Consider the following 24469-nt stretch of genomic DNA (forward strand, 5'->3'; position numbering starts at 1 on the left):
ACTGCATCCAAAACAACTTTCTAGAACTTGGACAAAAAGCAAAGCAATCAATTCTTCACTGTTCAATATGGACATAGATATATAAAAAAAAATATCCGTTCCCCAGCTCTGTGTCTGAGACCCCAGAGGAAAAGCCTCTGCACGGTTTCCAATAAGCTTTAATGAAGAATGCTACAGCTTATTATAGGTATGGATCTGCCCATGATTCACTATTGGCAGGGCAAGTCTTAGTCAAGTCAACATTGGCAAAGTGTAGTAACTGCGCCTCATGACCGCCGCTTTAATGAAATCATCCTGGGTGCCACTCGCTAATTGATTACTGTATTAAGCCATGGCATGAGGCACCGAAAATCCATCATACCTTGGAGTGCACCTCTAATTTCGGTATATGCCGCTCAATCATATATGAATGTCAATTCCTCAACTCCTGGAGACTGTTAAAAGAACCTGCATGAAAAAGAAGCTTTAAATCTGAGTGTTAGCACTCTTTAATTTGTTTCATATCAGTGAGATTTGCAAGGGGACATTGTAGCATTGATTAGATACACATACCAATAAAGACTGAAAGGAATACACAAAAGGAAATAACAGCCAGAAATAGAGACGTTTCTCTAGATATTTAACTGAACATTCTTTGTCTGAAGTGAGAATCTAAAGCCTCTTGTGTCTTTAAAACTATTAGTGCTTTCTGAGATAAAAATAATCTTTAATAATAAAAACGTAGCAGTTCCATTTACACAGTTGATGAATGTGGCCATACGTCTTGTAAATCTACACATGAAAGTTCAAATTAAAATTGGGGCCAACTTAAGCAATTAAGATGATACAATTTAATACTGACAGTGATGAATATCAAGTATGATCTGTCAGTGTGCCTCACATATTGTAGCAGGCATCAGCAAACTCATTACTTTAAAAAAATAAAAATATATATATATATATAATTTTTTTTTTTTTTTATAAATGGATCACAAATTCAATCAATGCTACGCCACCATGTGTAATGTGAGCAGCCAACAAAGAGGAGGACTTTGATGAGTGTGTGAGTTTGCCCATGATATTGTCTTCATGCTACCAGATGATTGGCATCTCCATCCCAAGATGTGTTTTTCTTATAATCCAGTTTCCAGGCTGCAATTCAATTCAATTCAATTCCTCACCCACCACCTTGCTTCCATTATGGGAAATAATAGAGGCTGTTATAATTTAATAATAATAATAATAATAATAATAATATTAATAATAATAATTGAATATGTTCAGTTATATTGTGGGTGGTTTGTTCACTCATTTATATTCACTGGCCTTTGAATTAGGAACAATTATACCCCTGCAAATTTATGCATCAGCCAATCATGTGGCAGCAACGCAATGCAAAAAATCATGAAGATACATGCCAAGAGATAATGTTCACATCAAACATCGGAATGGGGAATCTCAATGATCTCAGTGACTTGTGACATGGATGTTGGTGTTAGACAGAGTAGTTTGAGTATTTCATAAACTGCTGATCTCCTGGGATTTTCACAAATAAATCTCAGGAGTTTACACAGAATGGTGTGGGGGAAAAAATCTAGTGAGCCAAAGTTCTATGGGTGGAAATGCCTTGTTAACGAGAGAAATTAGAAGAGAATGGCCAGATTTGAGCCAAGCGGAAGGCTATGGTAACTCAACTAAACATTCTTTACAACCGTGGTGAGCAGGTCAGAAAAGAATAGCCAAACTGGTGTAAGCTGACAGGAAGGCTACTGTAACTTAAAAAAAAAACTACTCTTTACAACCAAGGAGCAGAAAAGCATCATAGAATGCACACTGAACCTTGAGGTGGATCAGGTTCCACTTTTGTGAGCCAAGAACAGGAATCTGAGGCAACAGTGGGCAAAGGTTCAACAAAACAGAAGTTGAAGACTGGAAAAACATCACCTTGTTTTTTTTGTCCACAGGATTTGTGTTCTGAGATGTATATCAGCTCACCATGGTTGTAAAGAGTGGTTATTTGAGCTACCATAGTTGTCCTGTTGCCTTAAACCAGTTTGTCCATTCTCCTCTGACCTCACTCATGAGCAAGGCATGTCCACCCACAGAACTGCTTCTCACTGGACTACTGCACTAGTCTCTGTAAGCTCTAGAGCCCGTTCTTTGTGAAAATCCCAGGAGATCAGCAATTTCCGAAATACTCAGACCAGCCCATCTGGCTTCAACAACCTTGCTACGGTCATTGAGGTCACTTTTTGTAGTCTGTGACTGTATTTCTTTACTTATTTTCAAATATGCCAACATAGAAGGAAGCTAGAATGTATCCACCTCACAGGGTTAGCCACAATACAGTGCCCTATGAACAGCTGAAGGTTAGGGTTCTTATTCAAGGCCCAGCATCTGGGATTTAGACTCACAACCTTACAGTCAGAAACATATATAAATACAAAAATGTGTGGAAAATCAAAAATATATAAATCCAAGCAATACAATCAAGTGCAAAGGCAAGTTCATGACGTGCACCTACCTCATACAGGTCTATCATACTGTTGCCCCCAAGACCGCGGGTGGTCTTGACATTTTCCAAAGCCAGAGTGAAGTAAACACCATGCGGATCTGAGATGTACAGGTTGTACGTATCGTTCTGGTTCCACTCTTGCACAGCGGCGAAAACCTGACCTTGATCTGTGCTCAGGATGTGCATGTCCTGCATTGAGAGAGTGAGAGGGACAGTAAGAGTTAAACGAAGAGACAGATCATTAGCCAGGAATCCTGCTAGGTCTCTGCAGGCGTTTTCTATAGGATTCCAGTTGATTAACAAAAGCTTTGCCTCGCATGTGTTTTAATGGACACCCAACTGACCAGGAGAAATTCAGAGACTCTCAACAACAAAGAGAAGACAATTTTCTGCCTGATCATGAAAGCATTAGGAAGAAAGCTTTTGAAGAAACAACTTTTATAGAGACATGCATGCACACACACACACATGCTTGTTTTCCTAAAGCCGGATTCAAATTGATGCAAAGTGAAAAAGTTATTAAGCCTTCATACTATTGAACACAGCATCCACAAATAATTCATGCAAATTCATATTTAAATTTTTTTTTTTCTTTCTTTCTTACTTTTGGAAGAGAGTATTTAGGTATTTTGATGCGCGCAAAAGGTCCCCTTTGGTAAGACACATAATAAGTGGCTCTCCCAGACATGGTGACCTGTGGAGGGAAAAATACAGGGCAAGTAAGTCATACTATTGACTCTAAAAATATGAAGCATAAAATAATGCACAACACTGGGGCATTGTATATTTCTGGTGTCTTTGTCACACCAGGATGCCACAGAAATGTACAGTATGTACACACAGCGGTATGCTGAGTTTGATCAAATGCATTATTAAAATGCCACAGCAGTATTGCTGTGATATCCAGTCAAATCACATGTTCTAATTCCTTTTAAGAAATAAGTGTTCACAGTGTAACACTCTGACATTTCTGTAATGACTTATGATTAGATTTCGTTAGCTGACTGACAGAATGTACAGCATATACACTACCAGTCAAAAGTTTGGAGACACTTGAATGAGATGTTTCTCATGATCTTAAAAATCATTTGATCTGAAGGTGTATGATTAAACGTTTGAAATCAATGTTGTAGACAAAAATTCAATTGTGCCAACATATTTATTTCTTTCCTTAGAAAACTTACATTTTATTTACAAAATAATATTTTTTTTTTAAATGAATGACTTGGAGCAAAATAGTCTGAAAAGCAACCAATAAGTGTTGAGCAAAAAGTGGGAACTCCTTTAATGCTGTTTAAAAAGCTCAGGGTGATTCCTCAAGAAATTGGTTGAGAAAATGCCAAGAATACATTTCTGGAAATTTTAGGAAAAAAGAATGTCTACTTTGAAGATGCTAAAATACTAAATTATTTTGATTCCCATAGTTCCGTTTGTGTTATTCCAGAGTTTTGATGACTTTATTATTATTCTGAAATGTGGAGAAAAAAATAATAAAATAAAGAATGAGTGTGTCCAAACTTTCCCTCTACTAATATTAGCATCCATTGTAAATATGAGCAATTGTCTTTATTGTTTAACCTTTCGATCTTTTGTTCAAATAATTAACAAAAATACTCTGCTCTCATGGATATCAGACAAATCACAGGTTATAAAGAAAAACTCTGCTAAATATAGGTGTGCAACAATTATTGGCACCCCTATGTATTCACATGAGAAAAATATATTTGAAGTATACTCCTATTGATATTTAAAAAGAAAATTGTACAACTGGTTGACTAGAAACAGGAAATTGTTCAACCATGACTTCCTGTTTCATAGGGGTATAAATATGAGGCAACACATAGGCCAAATTCCCTTAGTCATTCATAACAATGCGTAAGACCAAGGAATATAGGTGTGATGTACAGCAAAAGGTTGTTGAGCTTTACAAAATGAGAAGTGGCTATAAGAAAATAGAATAAGAATTAAAAATGCTCATTTTCACCACCAGGACAATAATTAAGAAGGTCCAGTCAACTGGAAATGCTATGAATCAACCTGGAATTGGACATATGTCTATATTGTCTCAGTGCACTGTGAAGAAGATGGTTCGAGTGGTCAAAAAATCTCCAAGGATTACAGAGTTTCCTTTCAAAGGGAATGTCTGGATTACGCATGTAACCCTGTTTCCTGAGAAGGGAACAAGATGTTGCGTAGCTTTCTCATACTGGGACATGCCTGTGAATTGCATCTTCACTTCAAATAATAGAGGCTGAGGATATGGTTCACAGGTGGCATTTTAATAGTCACGTAATTGCCATATCACCTGACCACGGCAGGCCTATAAATAGGCGTGGTTTCTACTACAAATGACTGATTCTACTACAAATGACTGTTTGTATTTCAATAATTAGCAAACATTTAATAGATTAATGCATGTTATTTAACATTATTATATTAGATATTTGAGAAAATTGTTATCTATATAGCATATTCACATATGCTTTGTTTACTTTTTTAAATGGCTGCAATGCAAAGTATTTTTCCTCAATTTATCCTTTGGGATCAATGAAGTACATCCATTCATCCATCAGTCAGTCAGTCAGTCTCTATCTATCTATCTATGGCTACGTCCACTTTAATCCGGATAAATCTGAAAACGTTATTTCCGTTTTAAGACGCTCGCCGTCTACACTGGGGTTTTCAAACATTTTCCAAAAATTGCCTGTCCACCCTGAAATATCTGAAAACATTTATATCCCTATACTGCACATGCGTAAAAACTTTGGCCTATAAAGTGACATTAATTTTAACTGCACTATCAAACGGGATAGCAGCCAACACAACTGCAGTACAACATCATTGTTTTGAGTTGAATGGGTCACATGACTAAAAATATGTTATCATTTTTTAATATCTCTGTTTTCTCAGTCCAGAATACAATGTGAAAATGTGTCCACTTGGTAGAGAATTTTCAAAAAACTCAGTTTTCTCTTAACAATAACTCAGTATGGACAGAAGCCAAAATGTAGAGAAAAATATATGTCTCTATCTATCTATCTATCTATCTATCTATCAGTAATGTGTATTTTTATTTAACTAGTACGTTGTTTATTTAGTATGGCTCTGTATTCTTTATGATTTATCAATGCTACTAGTTTCAGAAATACACACATTTTGTTTATTTAAATTTGTGAAGAAAATCATAATCTTTCTTAATGTTTGACAAATTATATAACATGATCAAATTGTTTTAACTTTCAATATTTGATTAACTAAAAATGGTTATTGGTTGTACGTATACAGTCCATTATATTTACTAATAAACATGTTGGCTTTTAAATGAACATGCATAGTGATGTACATAAGTACAGCATTTGATATAAACATGTATTGACTCAGGTCCATCTTCAAACACAATACCTTTCCTAACAGTCTATTGAACATCCAGAATATGTGCTATTTCCAGAACGATCTGTATACTGGAGCCTCGGACCTGTCAAAGTTCTCAGTTGTCAAGAGAAATCTTTAGCGTGACTGAGCAATGCCTCTGGCCTTCCTCTTGTTAAGGGGCATAGTCATACCCAAATGCAGGTACATGTTGCTTGTTAGTTCACTTTGTAGCTATCAGAGAGACTAGACTGTCTGAATCTTGAAGTCTTTATGACACAAAAAAAGAGAATTGTAATAACAATTCATACAATAGATAGTTATCTGCCTCTGTCATTATTTTAATTAAAAGCACCTTTCTAGCCAGAGATGTGATGGTTTTAGTGCTGTTAGTGAGAGCCATATGGTAAGAATTAATGAAATATGTATGCCTTAAAGAAAATTTCTAATGTGTCAACTGTTAAAAGAATAAACTGACCAAGCATTTATCTGCTTCATTTAAAAGCTTGTCTCAAGTTTAGGAATGTCTTAGATTAATGCTACAACCAATCGTACAAGGAACTAAAATAATAATAAAAATAATAATAATAATAATAATAATAATAATAATAATAATAATATATATTTTGTTTTTTTGTTTGTTTTTTTTAAAATGTGGAATGATCATTCAACTCGTAATTCCCAGTTAGGAATTCGAGCAACATTCAACTTGTCCAGGTTCTCTGCCATTAACAAACCTGATGTCCCAACAATATGATGGCACATGCAGTCAAAAATAAACAGATTTCCCATCATTTTGTACTTGATAAAACATGCATTTACATCATATGTAGCTTTTCTGTTGTGAAAAAGTGTTTTAATTTAACTGGTTTCAGCCCAATTTTTCCAACTTCGCTAATCATGCAGAAATAATTCATGTACATCTTCTTTATGTGTGTATCCAATTCAAAGACCATACAAATATGACCTTGCTCTGGGAATGCATGATTTTCCGAGCAGAAACACTGGAAACTTGACAGAATTGACCTGGAACTTTCTGACTAAAACGGATCACCGCATAAGATGCTTCCTCCTCTGATGTGTGAAAAATGAGATGATGTGAGAAAATATTATTAATTATTTAATTAATTGATTACACAGGTAGATGTTAACCTGCTATAGAATTACTGCCTGTCACACCTCCTCCGGTGCCCATAGAATTGCCGCTCTCCCTTCATCCTTACCATCATGCCTAACGCAACCAAAACCACATAGGTGTGCCCAGTGACTAAGTTAATGCATGCTCAGTGCCATATGGTTTCCTCCTGTTACACCTAATACCACTCAGGCATGAATGCCTAACACAACCATCGCCATATAGACCTTCCAAGTGACTAAGGCTGTGACAAGCCTCACTAAGCACCAGTAATGCATGCTCAGTGCTACTGCTTCCATATGGTCTAGGCCAGCTACAGGGTCATCAGCTGGGTACCACCTCTCAACAATGTTTTTCTCCTTTAACTGCCGGAATGTCTCATGGTGGCAGAGCAGTGGCAGAGACGTCTCCCTGCCACCTCCTGCAACTAGACCTACCCAAACACTTCTTTCTCCTCACCAGAGCCAAAAACCGTTTTTCTCTGCCTCTTCAGCCAGGTCTTTAAAGGAAAATACTATCAATCATTGAATTCATTAATTAATAGTGTCATATTTATGCATTTAATATTGGCATGTATATTTTGGCATGTATTTACAGCCCAAAATATACATTTCAGCATGACATATTGCTGTTGCATCAAGCTGACAGACAGTACCGCTGGACTTAAATTTGCTCCTTGCTTGATCCAATATCACACAACAAAAAAACACTGTCCAAGGTCTGAATCATGCATAAGAGAGACATATCTCTGCTTTTGTCAAACTCCACCCTGGCAAAGTGAACAAGAGAGACAGTGTACAGTGTTCCACTAATAACATGGCTTCCAAAACGGCTTCCTAATGGACAGACAATATGCTTCAGAATCAAATACAGACCAAGAGAAAGCATATAACTGAGCTGTTAAGGTTTATTAGCGTTACTCAAAAACCTGACAGTGGTTCTCTGGTAACCCTGGGATTTGAACTTACACCCTTCTGACCAAAAGGACAGTATCTTAACCTTTGAGCTATCACTTCCCCAGGCACCAAAGTCATGCATTTAGCTCAGAATGGCAAAACTGCCTGAGGATTAACTGGAACTTTACACATGATGCATGTCCCTGCCAAGGAATAAACAGAGGTTTGAAGATTGAACAGCAAAGGGGTCTTCAGAGAGAAAATTGGGTAACATTTTGCCATCATAATGCGGATTTAAATAGGACACACTTTCCTTTGCCACAATGTTCAATGTCACAGTAAATCGTACTTGAGCAAAAGAGAGAAATTAAAACATGCAGAAAATTGCATTATATTGTTATTGAACTACTCCCTCAAATCCATTCTGGCACAAAATGATGATTAATTTGGTGCACAGGTCAGCGCTGAAACACACGCACAAATATTCTCTGAAAAAAAAAAAATCAAAGCACCATGTACTTTAATGAGAATTTGAATAATAACTAAAAGTCTGACTTCCATTACACGACTCAAAGGCTGCATATTAACTATGAATATTACAATATTGAGGATTACACAGTGTGCTGTGCTTTTAATACTACTTTTAACATACAACACACATCGGTTTTTTAAAGGACTTCAGTACAATAGTATATTAAATGCATTGAGCACAGTGACAACAAAATAATGATAGCATGTTTCTATCTAAATAAACAGTGAGAGTTTTTTTATGTGATAATCTTCTTTATGCCTCAAGGACAACCTCATTCCCACAGGGACTATATTTTTGCACAGCCTTTTTAGCAATAATGAATTTCACTGTTGACTACAATGCTGTTGCAGTTTCCAAAATGTAAATATTATATTTTGATTAGATACAGCGGGTACCATATGGTTGATTCTAAAGGAGAATAAATGGATATGCGTTCGCAGCTATGTGTCATGCTTACAAGTGCACTATGGCACTGCACACTCCTTAATTCTCACCTGAATGACGATGTAGTCATCCTGAACCACCAGCGAATTTGGCTCGATGTAGCCGGGGAATGGGAACGTCCTACTTGATTCAAAACAAGCCTGGGCCCTGCATGTCATATACTGACAATCTGTGGAATAAGAAAACACACACATGAAAAAAAAACAGGTCAGAGTGTATCTGAATGTATATTTCTATGATTGCTGTATTCAAAATATATTATAAATATGTAATGAATATAATATCATACAGAAGCTAGTCTCACAGAAAAAAGAATGTTCACATGCAACTTCAATTGAACATTGAATAGCAACATCTTGACACAAATATACCTGCAAGTGACATGGTAACACACACTGGTGGGTATTTTCAAAATTTATATAGTTTGTAGACTGTAAATTCTTTAGGCTACTGAGAATACAGAAACTTTCCATGTTGCTAGGCACTGTATAGACACACAACACTCTGAAACTGAAAACAGCAAAAATGTAACATGGTCTTCAAAATAAACAGCATACTTTGTTAACAGTTTTCTAAGCTTCATTTTCACTAATCATAGTTTATGAATGCACTGACACAGTTTTCATTCACACTTTCAAAGTTTTCGTTTACGCTCCACAAATTTACATTCACCATTCTAGCACATACCTCACGTGTGGGCGGGGCTTAGCGATTTACTCTCATTGGCTAGTGAGATTTGGATCGATAGCACCCTGATGTACAGAGTTCTGGATGCAGTTCTCTGTATAGTTATAGTGTTTGTATTTGTAGTGGAAATTACTTACTTACTTAGTCAGTATATTAGTTTGTAATTAATATTTGCGGTTTGGGTAGTCTCATACTACTATATTTGTCATCATTATCAACCACCTCCTCAGCTAGATACTTGAGGTATCGATCCAAATCTCACTAGCCAATGAGAGTAAATAGCTGTTAAGCCCCGCCCACACGAGAGATTTGTGGCAGAATGGCAAATGTAAACTTGCATAGCATAAATTAAAAATTTGAAAGCTTAAACTAAAACTCTGACAGTACATTCATAAACCATTATTTGTGAAAAGGAAGCTTAGATAACTGTTAACAAAGGGATGATGTTTATTGAAGACCATGTTCAATTTTTGCCAGAGTTCACTGTTTTCAGTTTCAGAGTGTTTATCTTATTTTTCATTGTATATTTTTGTTCATTTCTTTAAAAGTTATGTTCAATACTTTTACCACAAATTTAATTCCATAATTTCCATACTTATTGGAAGGAATATTGATTTCTATAAAAAGTGATTTCTAGCTGATTTTTCCTTCAGCTGTCAGAAGTCACTTACACTTGAAGCAAATTACAATGAAAGCTGAGAATCTGTGCACAACAGTTACTTGCATTTTTGTTCCTTTTGATCACTAGTGCAGAACTTTTACCTCAAACTTCCTCCTCCACTAAATGCATGACATCACAGTAAGTTTAAAAACACAGTCATCTACAAGCAAAGCAGAACTGTTTATTCTCCTTTCGTTTGCTTATTCTATAACTCTACAGGCTGCCTAATATATGAAGAGACTTGACTAACTGACATTCAGAGTTATGAAGAGCTATGAGGTTGACATTAAACAGACTGAAGCTGGTAGTAATCAGTTATCATGTGCTGTATTTATCTTGAAGATAATCCAGTCCAGCAGCCTCAGGGTTTGGCTTTACCCCCCAGCCTTACTGACTGTCAGGGTGAGAGTCAGATTTCCTTTTAGTAATTGGAAAAAAGGATTGGCTTCCGTTTTTCTTCACACAGTGAGTGAGGGATTGAAGCAAGGGTGTGAGACATATGAGAGAGAGGGAGGTGAGAAAGATTTTATGTGGTTGAAGTGAAATTCTACTTGCTGAAGAAAATGTCAGGTGAGCGATAGTTCACTGAGAAGGGAGGAAAATGGCAGGAAAATAACAGAAGGAGATGCAGAAGGGAGAGTGGAGCGAGATAGAATGGTTCTAGACATTCATAGACAGACATTAAAGAAAAATATAGACAGATAAAAGCCCGGTAAGCACAGCCAGGATGTGAATGTAATGCACAAATTCATCACCTGAAAACTACTAAAAGAATAATAATAATAAACCTTTATTTTCTATAGCACCTTTCAAAGTTGTATCTCAAAGTGCTTTACAACAGAAGAAATACAAATACAATGAAATATAAAGGAAGAGAAAACATGCAATAAAAACAATAAAAAAAAATACAATAAAAATCACAGAAAAGCAATTCTAAAAAAAAAAGAGTGTATTTTCAGAGCAGATTTAAAAATACTCAAAGATTCAGCATGCCTAACTTCAGAGGGAAGAGAGTTCCATAGTTTTAGAACAAAAGAAGAGAAGGCCCTGTCACCCATGAGAGCGTAAACAAGAAATGGGATAAGTTGGAGCGAAGGTGATGTTTTGGAATGTAAAAGGTTAAAAGTTCAGACAAGTACATAGGGGCCAAACCATGCAAAGCCTTGTAGGTAAGCATACGATTTTAAAATCTACACGAAACTTGACAGGGAGCCAGTGCAAGGACTCCAAAATTGTGATCACCTGTGATGTGATCACCTGTCCTGGTCAAGATTCTAGCAGCAGAGTTTTGCACATTCTGCAACTTCTTTAATATGGATTTGGAGACCCCAACAAGTAAAGCATTACAATAATCAATTTGGGAGAATACAAACATATTGATAATTTTTTCAGCCACAGAGAAAGATAACATGGGGTGCATTCTTCCAATGTTTCTGAGATGAAAGAATGATGTTTTAACTAAATTCTTGATATGAGGATCAAATGTTAAATTTGTATCAAAGTTCACCCCTAAATTCTTCAATTTAGTTTGAGCCAACTCTATTTAAGGTTAATGGACCTTCTTTACGGAACTGGTGGGGTGAACCAATGAGCATGACCTCAGTTTTGTCACTGTTAAGACAAAGAAAATTTAGACACATCCATTCCTTTATCCCAGTAATACACTGTGCAAGAAAGGCAACAGCCACACAAACACCAGGTTTTGAATGAATGTAAATCTGGGTGTCATCTGCATAAAAATTATAATTAAGACCAAGAGATCTTAAAAGCTGACCAAGGGGAAACATTTAAATGCTAAAAAGTAAAGGGCTCAAAATTGATCCCTGACGAAAACAAACTACCGACGAGAAATATTTAGATATTATTGTTTGAAAGCTGTTTTGTAATATGAATAAGGAATAAAACACCGCTGTTACAGGAATATAATCAACAATGGGGTGGTGTGGTGCGGGACAACACATATCCCGAAGTTGATTATTTTCCAAGAAGAGCACATCCTGCTGTGTTTTTTCCTTCTTACACCATAGCATGTATATACAGTGGGGGAAATAAGTATTGGACGAGTCAACATTTTTTTCAGTAAACATACTTCCAATGAAATTCACATGAAATTTCACCAGTCATCAGTATTAACTCAAGAAATCTGGAAATATAAAGAATTCACAACAGTAAAGTCCATAAATAAAGTTATGTGTAATAAAGTGGAATGACAGGAAAAATGTATTGAACATGATAAGAAAAAGCAGTTCTCCAAGGCAAGGTAAGGCAAGGAAACCTTAAGTAATAAACCCTATCTGTGCAAATTAATATCAGCTGGGTTAGTAAACTGATGGGCTTTTGGTTACCAAGGTGTCACACAAGAAACATCTCATGATGGGTAAAAGCAAAGAGCTCTCCCAAGACCTGCAGAACCTTATTGTTACAAAACATATTGATGTAATCTTATACAGATGTATTTCAAAACTTCTGAATCCTCCAGTAAGAACCATTGGGGCCATTATCCGCAAGTGGAAGCAACATCACTTTGTCATTAACTGGCCATGCACAGAAGCTCCTTGCAAGACAGAAGGACACTGTATTTTAAAGATAATTTTGTAAAATCTAAATAAACTTTACAGATCTTTATATCTTTATTGGAAAGGGTTTAAACAATGTTTTTCATGCTTGTTCAATGAACCATAAACAATTATTGCACATGCACCTGTGGAACAGTCCTTAAGACACTAATAGTTTACAGGTGGTAGGCAATTAAGGGTCACAGTTACAATAACTTAGGACACTAAAGAGACCTTTCTACTGATTCTGAAAAACACCAGAAGAAAGATGCCTAGGGTGCCTGCTCACCTGCGTGAACAAGCCATAGGCCTGTTGCAGTCATGAGGACTGCAGATGTGGCCAGAGCAATAAACTGCAATGTCTGTAATGCAAGACACCTAAGACAGTGCTACAGGGAGACAGGAAGGACAGCTGATCGTCCTTGCAGTTGAAAATTACATGTAACCATGTGTAACCTCAGATGTGATCGAGAATTTGCAAATGCCTTGGTGGAAGAGTGGGGTAGAATCTTTAACAAAAATTAAGAAATTTGCTGGAAATAAAAACAGTTGAATGTGAGAGGATGTTCCTTTTTTTTTTTTGCTGAGTATACCTCTATGGTGCCGTGTTGCCTCCAGGCAACATAGCCTATTTTAGTTGTTTTTTTTGTTTTGTTTTGTTTTTTTTATTGAGACACCCATTTAATTGGTCAATGCTATCTCATTCATTGGAGGAGAACTCAAATACTAACAATGAAAATGCTAAAAAGTGGTCACATGACCCACAGAGGTCCATTATCTTTCCTCTTTAAGCACATGTGCACATGTCACATTGCTCCTTATGTGCATTTAAGTGCATTTTTCACAGAATTTCATCCAGGTAATCGCACAAGGCCATACCAGGCGTACTAGGTTGGAATAAAAGTATATTTTATTTGTAAGGAAAAGAGTTAGAATTTTCTAAATGTATTTGCATTTTTGTATGATTTTGTAATGCGTTTATAAGAATAGTAATTCACATACTATATCTGCACATATTATGATTTAATGCAGGAGATAAATCCACCCGTTTTCTATTCTACTTCAAAAAGGTATAAAGCACAGGTAGCACTGCCCGCTGATGAGAGTGAGGATGTGGTGTCATATAGTGATGAGGACTATGAGGTCATAGTGACAATCTGGCAGGGAGAGAGTGAGAGTGAAGATGGAGATGAGGATAAAGATGGAAGTACCATATTGGTAAAAAATCAACAGCAAGTTCAGTGAGAATGAGGAACCTGATGATGGTGAAAATGGAAGTACCAGTTGCAGGCTGAGTAGGATGATTGGTAAATTCATTATAGTGGATATCATTTGCAACTCACAATGTTTTTTTTTTGAATGTTTTACCTTAATACAGCACTGATTGCAATGTTAAAATGATAACTTGATGATATGATGGTTTGGTAATACTTGTGTTCCACAATGGTACAATGTTGCCCGAGAGCAACAGCAGGATATGAAATGTTACTTAAATATGAAACTTTTAATGCAATAAAAATGAGATAAAATTGTTTGTTCAAGTGTTTCATTAAAGAAATTTATGTTTTTAATAAATATATTTCTTTTTTTCTGCATGAAAATGTCAAAAGTTTTGACAAATTTTGGCAACAAACTTTGCCTTGAGGCAACAAACTTTTAATAAATAAATAAATATCAAAATAATGAAAATGTTTATTGATATTGTTATAGTGTTAAATTTTAAGCAGGGAAAACATCACAAATATTTTTTTCCCTCATTGATATCATATTGCATGCCATATATATAATTTTAATTAAATAAGACCAAAAATTTGGGCCAAGTGCTGCCAACACTGTAGCACCATCATTTGGTCAAATTTGGGCCTAATTTGTAAGTATGTTTATAATAATAACTTTTGAACTGTGTGTCCAAAACTTAAAAGGCATCCCTGAATTCCCTGGGTCGAGGCAAGTTCAATGCACCCTGTGGTGTCATTTTCCAAATTGGGGTTAAAATGGCTGTAACTTAGGAATTAAAATTTTTGGCAGTTATAATTAGTCCTAAGAGCTTACTTCACAATATTATCTATCTAAATACTATTTTTCTTCTTTATAGTAAATGCATCTTATAAGAAGATAAGGTTATTATTAATTAGCACATGATTGATGTATTGATTGATAGGTATGAATTGAATTGATTAACATGGAGAAAAGACAGCCTTGGTTTGTGTATGAGAAGTGTCAACATAATCCAAGCTTGATGGAGTATATAGCTTATATAGCTTTGGTGACAGATAGCTTGAGTTGTTTTGCAGTCAAACATTACTATTCGATGTTCAGTGGAAAGTTATTTGCAGGTTTTTTATGCCATGTGGCTCATTCTGATACCATTAATAACTGTAATAATAAATGAAAAGGTGGTAAAGACAAACTAGATGAGAGAGGTGGTCAAAAGCTTATGGGTGTAATTTATTCATAGTCAGGTTTGATCTGTAGCCTGTTTAAAATGGCATAATTGTCATTATGGTTATCACAGGAGAAGTGTGTTTCATGTGCTTTCTGAATGTTTTTTGAGCAGGAAAGCAGATGGAGACAGAATGATGTCGGCTGCTACAATAAAAAAGGTCTAGACCCAGTTAAACCAGTTAACCATTATGGAGATCTTTTGTCTACTATGCTCTAATTTTCATCTACTGCACAATCACAAGCAAGATGGTGACCTCCTATTTTGCCACCTTTTGTCTCAGGGTTCGATCCTGACCTCTTTACTGTTTATGCAGAGTTTTTACTTGTGTCCTTCTCCCACAAACATGCTGTTAGGTGGTTTGACTACTTTAAATGGCCCCTAGGTGTGAATGTGTGTGTGCATGGTGGCCCGTGATGGACTAGTGTCCCATCCAAGGTGCATTCCCGCTTTGTGCCCAGTCTCCAGATGCACAGTGACCAGAATAAAGTGGTTACTGATGATGACTGAATGAATGATTGAATTTTATTGCTTAAGATCTTGTCAAAGTCAGAAATGTTTGTGGTTGGAGTTGTTGTGTGTGTGTATGTCTGTTGAAATGCAATGATTTTTTTTTTATTAATTTGTATGAATTTTGCATGAGATGAAGTAGCAGGGGTTGAAGAGGAAGGGCAAACAAAGAAAAGAAAGAAATATATGACAGGAGTACTGAATAAAATATACAGTAATGACTGACACCCAAACAGAAAGAATAGAAAATTACTTACGTCCATCAGAAGTGTACGCCTCCATGTGCACCAGATCGGCTTCCTTATCCAGACCACTTACAGACCTGCAGCAGAACAACACCATTCATAAAACACACAGAAGAAGAGGAGTTACCTTAAAGGGGTCAGAAACACACTCTCGGTAATAGACATCTTATTTTAGCTCTATTTCGGCAGTGGCAATAAAAGCAGACTGCTCCCTGTTATGCGCTGCCATTTCCCCAAATGTCTCATGACGGGAAAATGGAATTGCGCTGTTGTTTATCACTACGGCAAGAGGGGTTTTCATTTCGGAGCACTGTGTGTGTTTGTACATATATATATATATATATATATATATATATATATATAAGAGGTGAAAGAGTATAATTGGAAATGCGAATAATGGCGCCTGTGTTTTGTGAATGTGTAAATGAAAATAATACCTGCTTTATGTTTTTGTGTGTGGTGTGTAGTTGTTGAAACACTTCCAAAACTATTCCCATGTTGATGCTAGTGGCTCAATCCTTCATCATTTGACTTTAGTCAGTTGGAGATGGAGGGATTTGCTCTGCCAAATGGACAAAACGCTGTGTGTGTGTGTGTGTGTGTGTGTGTGTGTGTGACCTTCATAAACACAATCTCTCTAATATGCTAAGTCTACCCTTGTTTTAACCCTTATGCTCGTTTCCAGTCACACTAACCCTTTTTTTACGTTTACAAAGAACAAACTTTTACTATAAGACTATATTATAAGCAATAAAGTAAGGAATAAAATTCAGTGGGGTGCACCATTATAGGAAAATAATCAAAGTGTCATAGTAGAGCTCAAATCGGTCCTGAACAACATTACCCATCAACCCCTGCACATCACATGACCATGTCACATATCCCAATGATCACTCACACCTGTTCTGTGTTACCCCTAATATGAACCTTCAAATGAACTATATGTGTGAACTATATCTGCATTCTGGGATGCTTTTCTGCTCACCATGGTTGTAAAGAGTGGTTAATTGTGGTACCATAGCCTTCCTGTCAACTCAAACCAAAACTCAACTCAAATTTAATCAAAAAGGTGTTTCTGCCAGCAGAACTGCTGCAACATGGATGTTTTTTGTTTGTTTTTCACACCATTCTATAGCATCTGTTGTGTGTGAAAATCCCAAAATATCAGAAATTCTAAAAAACAAGTCGCTGAGATCACATTTTTTCCAAAATTTTTCCTCAAGTGTTCATGTTTTATACATGTTAAGTCATTTGTACTCATGGTCAGGTTTTCCTTGTGTCTTATCTCTTCCAATGAGACATGCATATAGGCTGTTGTTGAATGTTTAAACGCTATACTGATGCACTCAGTTACAAGAAGGGGAAAAAAAGGATGAAAACCATTTAGGCTGCTGCTACGTAATGAAACTAGTCTTTATATACACGCAAAGGGATGAGCCACCTCATAATATAGACGTTTAATGTCCCCATCATCCATTTGTGATGACGGCACAATTCTTAGTAGAGGAAAAGAGTAGAGAGAGAGAGAATGAGAATGAGTGAATGATAAACTTCATAGCCTCGCCTTATTACACTTTTCTGTGATGCACATTTTCTCTCAATTATTCTGTCCTTCAAACTCTTAGTGTCATGGGATTCAGTGTATGTGGGACAGAAATTCACCCCATGTGTCCTTGTTTTCACAAACCCCTGAACAATGTGGAGATTCGGGGGGGGGGAATAACTGAATCAGTATCACAGTCATGCTTTTGACACAAAAAAAAAAAAACCCAAACAAGCTATTTGCAAACCCTACATGCCAAAGCTAAAACAACAATCCTGCAACCAATCCAGCAGTTTGCAAGACATCCTATAATTTGTATTTACGCTGTGGGAGAATCGCTCTGCTGAGATGGTGTTCGTAATAACCTGGGCATGATATTGCATTCTGAAATGTACCATGAGGTGTGTAACCTACCAATAGAAGCGGTTGGGGGTCACTCGCTCGTGAACGAGATGCCACTTCCGTCCAAAGTCAAACGAGCTGTACAGCTAAGAGGTAGAAAGAGGGAGGGAGAAAGAGAAAGAGAAAAGAGAAAGCAGTGGTCATTAAAATCATATCACTAAAGTCTACGTGCTCTGTTCACCCAGAGCGATGGGACAGTAGATTCTTCTACAGTTCACTGCATTTTCTCTGATTAAATCCAATTAGCCAGTGTGATTTAGATTTTATTACAGCAACAGGAAGCTTGAACCAATGGGGTGAGTAGGTATATGAAACTTAGGATTTGAGCCATAAAGCACAAACCTTGCAGTTAGTTGTGGGGACATCATTAAAGCCAGGCTATTCTAATTAATAGACAGATAGATATTTTAGCCAGATGAGACAGCTGGCATTTCAAAAATAGCTATAAGATGATGCACAGTAAAATTGATGCTTTGCTGCTTGGATTATAATAAAGCCAGCTTCCTGTAACATTGCTTCTCCATGGCATTTCAAAATAACACTGCATTCGACTTACCTCGGATGCTCCGATAGGAAATCAGAGCTCGGAATAATGTAATTTTAAACCTTCAAGCGTTCAAGCTATAAAAAATGAAAAAACCACAGACACAACAAGCTAGAGAGCTAACTGTGAGGAATGTTATTTACCTCCTCAAAACAGTGAACCGTATAGTCATTGTTATAGATTTAACAAGCTAATATGTCTATGTTTTTTTTTTTTTTTTATCTAAAGTAAACACTTGTATCTGCAGTATAACATAACATTTAAAGGTAAGCGGTGCTACTGTGTTTACTTCTGATGCTGTGAGCAGCCATGTTGATTTGATGTCACTTGCAGAACTTGAGTTCCAGCGTGGGAATTCCGAGTTGAAGCGGTGTCAGAAATGACAAGTTATGGCTTTTAGTTGAAAGCAGCATAACCGCATATGAATGCAATGCTAAAACTGTAAATGTATAAATCTCAAATCAAAGGTCAATGTTGTAACAAAGTTTGTGTTTACACTTCTCATGTGACTTGTGAAATATTATTTACTGAAAAACATACTTAGAAAGATTGAACAAACAATTTTTTAAAAACATGTTTTACTTCTCCATTGTGTTCAACATTACATTTTTGCATTTTCTTACATTTTTAAACATTTTAAAAATAACTTACATTATTTTTTTTACCTTTTCCATTTTTAGTTTACTTTGTTTTTTTATGAAAATGGTGATTGAAAGCTCTCATAATAAATGATAACATTTTCTAACCTTTATAAGCCATTTAATAATATGAATAAGGCATAAATAGTGTCTGCTTTAGATCAAGCCCTAAGGATCCTACTAAAGTCAATTATTAATACTGTAATAAAGGTTATGTAAAGCAAATTACTGCTACATATTCTTATTAAACAGGATTTAGTTATAAAGCAGTTTGTATATGATCTAAAAATATACTACTGATTTACAAATTGTTTGTAACTAGCTTTTAAACATGAATGAATTATTTGTGCAGAATCTAGTAATGGTATACAATTTATAAGGTGAGGATAAAACATCATTAATTTTATTATTATTTATGCATCTATGTATTGATATCTATTTATCTATGATGCAGACAGAGTTTTTGTTATCACCCTGAAGTCCATTATTTTCCTATAGCAGCACATCCTGGAGTATTTTATTTCCCTTACACCACAGATCAGTAGCAGTGGGGCGTGATCAAGCATCAGCTGTGGACTGAGAGGAGGCAGGTTGAACTGGCAGGTAATGTGTGATGATTCTCACCTGTGTCTAATATGTTTCTCAAATGTGTCATTTTACTACCAGCCTAATTATGTGTGTTTCTTTGTGCTTTCAGTGATTGCAGTGAGCCAGAGAAAGGGAGACAGAGTGGTATAGCCAGCAGAGCTGGCTATATACCCACACACACACATACACACATTCCCATGCACAAGCATGATCTTGACCATGAACGAGGCAAAAGCCGCGAGCTAGTGATGACCCCTTTTGTTTTTGCTTTTTATTTTTATTTATTTTAAATATTTTTAAGTGCGCTGGAAGAAGCTACTGGAAAATAAAAGTGAGCCTGGTGCTCTACCGAAATTCTGAAATTTTGCCTGCCACCCAAGTCTTCCTCTGCATCCATACACACCAGATTTTACACACCACACAGCAATTTCACAATGCTAACAATGTCTTATTTACTAAAAAGTGACAAGCCATACATTTGATCCATTTAAGATTATTTTGACGTTGTGGAAGATCTCTGAGAAAATTAGCTTCTTATGAAACAGCAGCTGTAAACAGTTGTTCCATCATCAGCCTCTGTTGTATTTCCTATTTCTGTTTGATTTCTATTTATCTCTTGAAGTTGATGACAAAAATGCAACTTGTTACATTACAAGAGAAATTGCAATGTCTTGAAGACTTTGCAGAAACAGAACACACTGTTACAGCAATTACACTGGTGACACCTTCCAAAAACCCTGAATAATAATGTCTCCTCACTATATCAACAATTCCATAGGTTTATGTAACTGTTTATATGAAAGATCTGCCATACAAGTCCCTGTGTAAGTTGTTACTATAGAAATGAGCACATTAGTATAGGCTAATCCTGTGATTTGCTTTGTAGCCAAACTACTGTCTGCCTTGTCTGAACAGTGCTGTGGTATAATCATTCATAAACATGTTATAAGCTGAGGATAGAAAGTGCGATCCATAAATCAACAGTGAGAAACGAGTCCTATTTTCTTATATTTGTAAATCAAGACCTCGAGCCCTCTATATGGAGACATCAATTCTCAGTTTGAATGGATCTGAAATGGACATGCTAAGCTACAAGAACACACTGAAATGGACGCGTCTCTGGAGAGATGCTCTCTGAGGGGTTCCTAATGGATGAGACGGGCATCCGCTCTGGATTCTGTCTAGGACAACCATGATTTACCGCCATGATTTCTGCCTCACTCCATTCTCTAAGAAGCAGGGCACTTGACTACTTCTGCTCTTTCCAGAGAGTTAAATCAGAACGCCAACACCATGGGCTCTCTTTCTACACAGTCTCTAATTAGATCAACAAATTATTTGTGCTTGCTAGAGGACACAGATGAGACATGTTGAAATGTCTTATGTAAATATAGTAATGGAGAGGCTTAATCAAAGTCTTTAACAACATGCAGCCATGGTATAATTACAAAGCAAACTATTAAACTGAGAACAATGTAGCAGCACTTAACACAGTTCTGAAGTGTGTGTCTTCGTGTAGCAGCACTTGGGAAGTAAGTTAGATAGCGTAAAAACAGGTAGAATCAAAAATGGACAAGGATTCAATTTGATCATTCAAACTGAATCCTTGGATTGGGTGTTTGATAATATACAGTGCGCTCCACTAATATTGGCACCCTTGGTAAATATGAGCAAAGAAGACTTTGAAAAATTGTCTTTATTGTTTAATCGTTTGATCTTTTGTTAAAAAAGAATTCACAACAATAATCTGCTCTCATCATGGATATCAAACAATTGCAAACAAAACACAGGTTTATATAAACAAATCTTTGTTAAATATAGGTGTGCAACAATTATTGGCACCCCTATGAATTCATATGTGAAAAATACATTTGAAGTATATTCCCATTGACTAGGAGCAGGAATTTGTTCAATCATGACTTCCTGTTTCACAGGGGTATAAATGAGGTAACATATAGGCCGCATTCCCTTAGTCATTCAGAACAATGGGTAAGACCAAGGAATATAGCTGTGATGTGCGGCAAAAGGTTGTTGAGCTTCACAAAATGGGAAGTGGCTATAGATGTGGCCTTAAAAAATGCGTCTGTTTTTCATGCAGGATCAGGAAGCCTATCACATAGAATGGCACAGGGCTCGTCAGACCAGTTTCTTAGAATTAAATACAATTGTTACACTTCCTAGAATATCCAACAGGTGGTGCATGGATTCAAGTGCTCCAACCAGTGCCAAACTGAATCTCATGTAAGTAGTGCTCCCTCTCTTATGTGGCTGTAATTAATGATCATAAACACTATCATCTGTTTTTATTAGAAGCCTAAAATGTCATTTATTTCTGCTAATTCCACAGTTTATGTTACAAATATTTTTTGCATTAGTCAAAAGAAAAAAGTTTATTTAATGAAGATAAAGTAAAAAGTTGTTGTTTTTTTTTAAAGTAAACTACCAGTCAAAGGTTTTTAAATACTTGTTCATTCTTTATCATCAAATAATAGCTAAACAAAGCTATGAAATAACCTATTCAGAAAAGCCATACGAAATTTGATGCATTATTTCACTGTCCATTACATGTAAACTGTCCCTCTACATGATGTTGGCATCAGTGTAATGATGAAAAATAACTGGTCTGATTATGCTAATTCAGCCAAAAAAAAAAGCCTATATGAAAATTCCCATTGTCACAAGATTCGAACTTGGCACTCAATAATTTTCCATGGTGATGATAAAAAAGTATACTACCTGTCAAAAGTTTTGAAACACTTGCTTATTCTAAATCTTTTTTTTTTTTCACGTTTTAGAATAATATTAATGCCAGCAAAGCTACTGTATGAAATACCACAAATGGAAGTCGGTGTACTTAATCTTTCATGTAGGAATGAACTACAATCCCATGAAGCACTGCAAATGAAATAATGAATTTAAAAAATATTAAGAAATATAATAAAAGAATGCTTTGTAACATTATTTTACAATGATAGAAATCACTGCCTATTCCAAATGCACTTTGACTTTTTTCATCTTCAGAACAGTGAACGAATATTGGAAGCACTTATTAGTAGACCTATATTCACTGTCCCACCAGTTACAACTGTGACCAAGAAAAAGAAAGTTTTTTGAAAAGTTAGTGAAAGTATCACTAACTTTTTAAAACCTTTTTTAGAAAAGGAATGCAGTTTGTTTCACTGGGCAATACAGAGAGTGAAATGCATATGTTCACTTACTGTAGAGTAAAGAGCTTATGAGTAGCTTTGGATTTACATGCAAATTTAGTGGACGATTAATGGGTTCACTTGCTGAAATTTCGTCATTCAACACATATTGCGAGCCACCAGTTCAAAGATCTACATCAACAGTTTCTCCTTTGCCCAACACTTCACCCCATTACTCTTCAGTAATGTCATTCTGTCTGATACTGCCAGAAACCCCAAACACTTCTTCAAATTCACAACATAATGTTCGCCGGTCTCTCCTCCCGGGAGCGATTGTACCTGATATGTGTTTATATGTGTCCCTGGAGAAAGAGAAAAAAAATATATACCTAGATTCAGCAGGACCAGACGGGAGACCAATGCCAGAACGCTTTGCTGTGCTTTTGTTTAAGAATCTAATCCCACATAGCAATTTAAAAATGTAATAAAAAAATAATTGTCAAATGTATTTTTTTTGCAAGCACTATTAATTCTTTCCTCCTATATTGCTTTGATGCTTTAAAGTGGCCCGGTCTGCTGTGGCTGGCCAAAAAAAAAAAAAATTTTGTCTTTACTTTGATGTCACACAGGCGCAAGTGGGGTGGGGAGTCCTTTGTCCCTGAGAGATGATAATAGTGGTAAATCCCCTTTGTCCAGGGGCGTAGCATTCGCGGGGGATGTGTCCCCCAAATTTTTAATAAAACGTGAATTCATCCCCCACACTTTTTCACTGGCCATGGCAAATTTGTGTATCTTTGATTTCTATATGTATACGTGTCTATAAGTCTTTACAGGACCTGACGTTGCTATGACAATTGGTCACTCACATCATGTGTCACGCCCATGCTCACACCCATGCTGAACGCTCACAGGTCGCGATGAGCTCAAAGCGGCAAAAAACCATTCATTCCTTTTTTACTAAGTCGAAAAGTGTAAGTTCTTTTGGCTTTGGTATTCATGTTGCATAATGATGAATATTTTGCTACATATTTTTAGATGCTGCCCATTTCCATTGATGAATAATTAGCGAGATTTGATGGCAATATTAGCCTACCCGCAGTCCCGCACAAAGGTGCACTTATTTTGTACAAATCTTTTGTAATGTCTTTTATTTTTATTACAGATGTGTTATCTGAGTCCTTCACATTAGAATAGGATGGTGAATTGTTAATGTTGAATTCGGATTTGCATGGATTGCATACGTGTGCAGTGTTGGATGTTACATAATGGTTTCTTTTACTGTTGATATAACATGTTATTGCACTGATATAAGGCCTCCTTATAAAATGTCTCCTTATAAAACAGTGACATGTTTGTTAGTTTAGTTCAATTGCAGTCTCTTTGCAACAGTGTGGTTTGAGTGACATTTCTTTTGAACTGTGGACTGCTGAATAGAATAGAACGGAGTAAGTCGTGTGTGAATATACAAGTATATAATATATACTGTGTGCTATGCATATGCAATACAATGTACACTTTATGTACATTGTATGACTAGAGTCAAATTGCATATTAAGCCAATTAAGAGCAAGAAGAGATAAAACCCATCAATTAGACAAAGGTCAGGGAAAAAAAGAATATATGTTATTCTCAAAATG

At 36.1% G+C, this 24469-nt stretch overlaps 1 protein-coding gene across 1 annotated transcript in view; it reads right to left on the bottom strand.

Annotated features, from left to right (window-relative positions):
* Positions 1-24469, bottom strand: part of sorcs3a (sortilin related VPS10 domain containing receptor 3a) — a 297150-nt gene that overhangs the window by 50126 nt on the left and 222555 nt on the right. Inside the window, exons 5-9 of the mRNA XM_053615676.1 lie at positions 17929-18002; positions 15984-16048; positions 8921-9039; positions 3099-3188; positions 2504-2683 (exon numbers count right to left, since the gene is read on the bottom strand). Of these exons, the coding sequence (XP_053471651.1) occupies positions 2504-2683; positions 3099-3188; positions 8921-9039; positions 15984-16048; positions 17929-18002 (528 nt within the window). The remainder of the gene's footprint in view (positions 1-2503; positions 2684-3098; positions 3189-8920; positions 9040-15983; positions 16049-17928; positions 18003-24469) is intronic.

This window comes from Ictalurus furcatus, chromosome 26 (assembly GCF_023375685.1).
Source record: "Ictalurus furcatus strain D&B chromosome 26, Billie_1.0, whole genome shotgun sequence".
In the NCBI taxonomy this organism is placed as follows: Eukaryota; Metazoa; Chordata; class Actinopteri; order Siluriformes; family Ictaluridae; genus Ictalurus; species Ictalurus furcatus.